This window comes from Acomys minous (assembly GCF_964271855.1).
Source record: "Acomys minous genome assembly, chromosome: 11".
Lineage (NCBI taxonomy): Eukaryota > Metazoa > Chordata > Mammalia > Rodentia > Muridae > Acomys > Acomys minous.
Genome location: NC_140492.1, coordinates 86,768,202 through 86,773,137, shown reverse-complemented (window position 1 = coordinate 86,773,137; position 4,936 = coordinate 86,768,202). Strand labels below are relative to the sequence as shown.

Below are 4,936 nucleotides of genomic sequence, written 5' to 3'. Positions count from 1 at the left end.
GCCCCCTTCCTCCGCCCCTCCCACCGCTCGGGTCTCCGGCCGGCGGAGATGAGGCTGCGGCGGCCGCGGCTCCGGCAGCCCCGGCAGTGGCTGCGGTGGGGGCGGCCGGAACCCGGGCGCTGAGGCGCGGCGGCGGCGGCCGAGGGAGCGCTGCCCCAGCCGCTGCAGCGAGCTTCCCTTCCGCTTTAGCGCGGCCGGGAAGTTTGGCGCCCCGTGTGCATGTGCGCGCGTGAGTGTGGGTGTGCGCGGACAGGAGGCTCGGGGAGCGTTTCTGCAGGCGCTGGGTTTTTTTGCCCGCGTCGCTTCCCGTAAGCCAGCCGTGCCGCGGTGCTTGGGCTGTGGCCCGGGGAGGGGGCGCGGCGGCGGCGGCGGTGGCGGCAGCGGCGGGCGCTCTCCTTTTGTTGTTGTTTCCTCTGCCTGGAGAGCTGAAGGGGGACGCGCCTGGGTGGGGCGGCTCGCAGCCCGGGCCTGCTGGCCCCCGGGGCTCCCGGGCGGGCAGGGTAGCTAGAGGAGAGCGGGCTTCAACATGATGGCGGCCGAGGCCGGCAGTGAGGAAGGCGGCCCGGCGAGCTCGGGGGCCGGAGGCGGCGCGGCCGCGGGCTCCAGCGCCTACCCGGCGGCGGCGGCGGCGTGCCGGGTAAAGTTACCCACGGCCCTGCCTGTGGCAGCCGCCCCTTGTCCCGGGCTGCCGGACACCGACCTGGCTGTGGCCCTGGGTGGAGGAGCCGCGGTGGGGTCCGGGTTCCTGGGGACCGGGCCGGTGGTGGGTATCCTGGGGGGAGCCTCGCTGAGCGGCGGGGCTGCTGCTGCTGCTGCTGCTGCTGCTGCTGCTGCTGGCGGCGTGGCCGGTGCTGGTGCCGCCGGCGGACCTGCCGGAGATGTTGCCTTCACCAAAGGAACTCTGTCGTTGCCTTCTGAGACTCTTGGGCCGGGCGGCGGATTCCCTCCTCTGCCGCCTCCGCCTCAGCTGCCCCCTTTGGGCTCAGGCCTGGGGACAGTGGATGAAGGTGACTCCCTGGATGGACCAGAATACGAGGAGGAAGAGGTGGCCATACCACTGACCGCGCCTCCAACTAACCAGTAAGTCAAAACTGCTGTTGAAGGGTTGTGGACGCTGGCTCCATGAAAGAAGTGGGAAAGAAAGGGACAAAACATACCTTGCTCCTGCGGCTGTAATTTATTTGGAAAGTTTTGAAGTTTCAGGTTCCTTATGTAGGGATTTAATTTGATCGGTCATTTTTCCCATGGGCATTTACCCTGGCTTCTTCATATATTTATTGCTCTTCTGGGAAGATGATAGGTTTTTAAGTTTGGAAGCATGGGAAACTGTATCCAGTGAGAACCGGATATGGTTCTGCCCCTTCCTAATTGAGATAGTGTCCGGGATTCAGCTGAACTTGGCACTATAAAGGCATCCACTGTCTGTGTAAATTCCCGTGCTCCCTGCTGAAGCTAGGTATTTGTTTAGTGAGAGGCTTTGAGTACAGATATTTAAATGAGCATTGTGTTAACGTAAAGTCATTGGTCAGAATGTTTTGTTTTTGCTGGAGATGCAAAACTGGAAGCCTTGTGTTTCGGAAGAGACCGGATCTCTGTAGAGAAAGAAGCAGGAGAGAAAGGAAAGTTCTGTGAATTACAGGTGTGATTAAGACCCCCACGGAACACTAGTGTACTTATTAGATGCGTGTGATATCTCTATACCGAGACACTATAAATACACTATGAAGTAAAACAGATTAATTCTGCTCCTTGCATTTTCGTAGTGGCTGATACCGTTTTGTTCGGAAATTAATTTTTGAGGTTTATTGTGACATAAACAGGACAAATGGCTCCCCCCATTAAGTTAGAGTTGTCTCCTTAACATGTTCTTTTCATAAGTTAAATGGGTATGTATTTATAAATAAATGTAAGTTGATCTCTATAAGGGAGAAATGTTGAGATCAGAATTAATGGAAAAACATGTTTTATCTATCTTTCACATAGTCATAATTGACCCTTAGGATCTCAACAGTTGGTGAATAGTAGGAAAAAAAGATTTGGCATTTTCTGAACTCTTTGGAAGTTTTCTTTGGGAGGGTAAGTTTTCTTTAAGAGGGTTAAGAAATGACTTAATCAGAAACATTTTGATTTACTAATTCACTTTTGATTTTAGCTACATTTACTACTATTAAATGCCTATTGTAATTTGAAAGTGTATTTTTCAGAATGATTTGTTGTTGCCTTTGCAGATTCCAGCTTCTGTTTTGATACTTGATGGCTATGCTGTGTTTTAACACAAAGTGTAACTTCTTGTTCTAATTTTTCTCTAATTTATGTCAGTATTGCAGTCTGTCTTGGCAATGTTCTGGAAGGGTTAAAAAATTGCAGCACATGGAATATCTTTTTGCAAAAATCAGTTGTTTTTATTATAATAAAATTCAGTTTTTAATACTGAAAATGTAGTATTGAGCCACTTTTTGGTAATTTATTTAGGCATATTTTAATCTCATTTTTTAAAGGCATTTGAAGATTTAGTTATTTTTATTTTATGTGTGTATGAGTGTTTGCCTGCATGTATGTATGTGTACTGTGCCGGTGTCCAATGACAGAGGCCAAAAGAGGGCATCAGCTTCCCTGGAACTGGAGTTACAGGTGGTTGTGAGGTGCCCTGTGGGTGATGGGAACCAAACACTGCTTTTCTGCAGGAACAGCAGCGCTCATAACTTCTGAGCCATCTCCTTACTCCCAGGATATTGTTCTTAAGTGTGTGCCTTGCCTGCCGTGCTCAAGGGCTGCTTTAGAACAAGGTTTCTGAAACATAGAAAATATTGAGTCTTTTGCTCAATTTTTGTAAAGATGTTAAACATAAAATAAGAATACTGATCAAACAGTCACTGATAATAAGTCAAAGGGAAATGCATTTTCAATACTTATTTGATGTATATATAATTTATTAAAGACAAGCATATTGCACAATAGATAAAATTAAAGAGACCTATCTTAAAGAATTAAATCTTGACTGAATATATAGAGCATCTTCATGCTTGATGAGAATTTTGGTTTTATGGCTGTCAGTGCTGAGAATGTTTCTAATGGAAGAGTTAGGTTGGTAGAGATAGAAAAGGTAAACACAATTGCTTCCATAAGCATAACGTGATTAATTGCTTTCAGCTATGCATTCCAGAACATATATATTGTCTTAATAGTTTTTAAGAACATACTGCATATCAGTGTGTTTGAAAATCATGGTGCGTTGTTTGAATGTATAGATATGTGTGTGTTAGGTGTAGAACCTTGAAATCACATGTAGTGTGTTATGTTTTGGAGTAAGTTAAAGAGTTATAAGATAACAGCTTAATTATCACCTATTTGTATGTATTAACATAATTCAACAGGATGAGGCATTTTAGTGATTGTATATTTTAACGAGTTGAAAATGAGTATCACAGGCAAAAAGGAAATATAAATTGTAGTTGGCAGGTGAGGGATTGTTCAGAGAAATAAGGTAAAAATTAGTCTACAGAGATTTGTAGGTAACTTTTTCAGATTCAGAGTATAGTTGTTGAAGAGTTAAGATAATGAAAGTAAATGGAAGAATAACATTGAAATTTCTTACCATATTTTTCTTTAGTAGAAAGTTTGTAGTATTGATGGCTGATACTGTATTCATGATACAGTAGGCATTTTAATGATGGCAGGAACTCTTTCCTCAGGTGTAGAAACAGACTGAGTAACATTCACATTACAAGGTAATGGTAGATCTGAGATGGGATCCTCTTTTCATAAATTTGTAGATATGTTTAGATTAGAAAATATAACTGTTGGCTTTGCTTTGTTTTGAGGGTTAGCAAGGCAAAGGCTTAGTACCCCAAATTTCCTGTCATTTGCTAGATACTGGTACACACAGAAAGACACACACACGTTCGTCACCTCCTCCTTTCTTGCCGTGTAGCTCAGCTTCGCTGGCTTTGAACTCTTATTTCGCTTCCTTCACCTGCTGAGTGCCGAGATGACAGGTGCGTACCATCATGCCTGGCTTACAGATTTTTTTACCTAATTTTTTTTTTTTTACAATTGTATGGTGAGAATTGCTGCTATACTAGCATGTAATCTTGGGAGAGCTTGAGCAATGGAACTGAGTGATGGAGAAAGCACAGATTATTTCTTATTCTAAATACTTGGGGCAAATATTTCAAATTTCAGTTTGTCAAACTTTGGAATATGTGTATGGATTTTACAACTGAACATCGTGAATTTGAATCTCTTTAAAATTTTGGTGTTTAGATTATGGGTATTCAAGTGTAGATAATAAATACAACTTTTTGGGTTCTTTTTCTCTTCTCCACCCTTTACCACCCTTACTAACCCCCTAACACTAGATAGGAGAGAAAAAATGATAGAGAGGAAAGGGGGCAAAGTTACTGTGCGACTGCTTCTTGCTGATTAGGGGCTTCGAGTTCCTTGCGTAAGTTTGACCTATGTTGTCAAGATATCTAGTCTTTTTTTTTCTTGTTTGTTTCCTCTTTATTTTTCTTTTTGTGCACAACTACTTGACAAACAGCAACCAATAGCATCCAATGACTAATGAGCAAACAATAGCAACCCTGTGTCTCTAGGTTCTACCAATTATATGTCTTTTGAAAAGTTCCCAGAATTCCAAATGTTACACACAGAAACTGTCTGCAGCTGGTAAAACCACGCCCCTGCTAGAATTAGAGGCAAATTACAGCCAGCTGCTGCAAAGCAACCTCTTATCCACACACCTGGGATTAAAAGAAAACGTCCTCCAATAACATTTTTGTGTTTTTTTTAAAGAAATCAGCATTACGAAATTTTCACTACTCAACTTGTATTATGCTTATTTTTCTTTGTTTTATCCCCATTTATGATAGAGAACACACTCATATTCATATTCTCTCTCTCTCTCTCTCTCTCTCTCTCTCTCTCTCTCTCTCTC

At 44.0% G+C, this 4,936-nt stretch overlaps 1 protein-coding gene across 3 annotated transcripts in view; it reads left to right on the top strand.

The window, feature by feature from the left end:
- The first annotated feature begins 392 nt into the window (after nt 1-392).
- Nucleotides 393-4,936, top strand: part of RASA1 (RAS p21 protein activator 1) — a 74,395-nt gene continuing 69,851 nt past the window's right edge. For all 3 annotated transcript variants that reach the window (XM_084802673.1, XM_084802671.1, XM_084802672.1), the window contains exon 1: nt 393-1,080. In XM_084802673.1, coding sequence (XP_084658799.1) covers nt 527-1,080 — 554 coding nt within the window. In that variant the 5' untranslated portion in view covers nt 393-526. The remainder of the gene's footprint in view (nt 1,081-4,936) is intronic.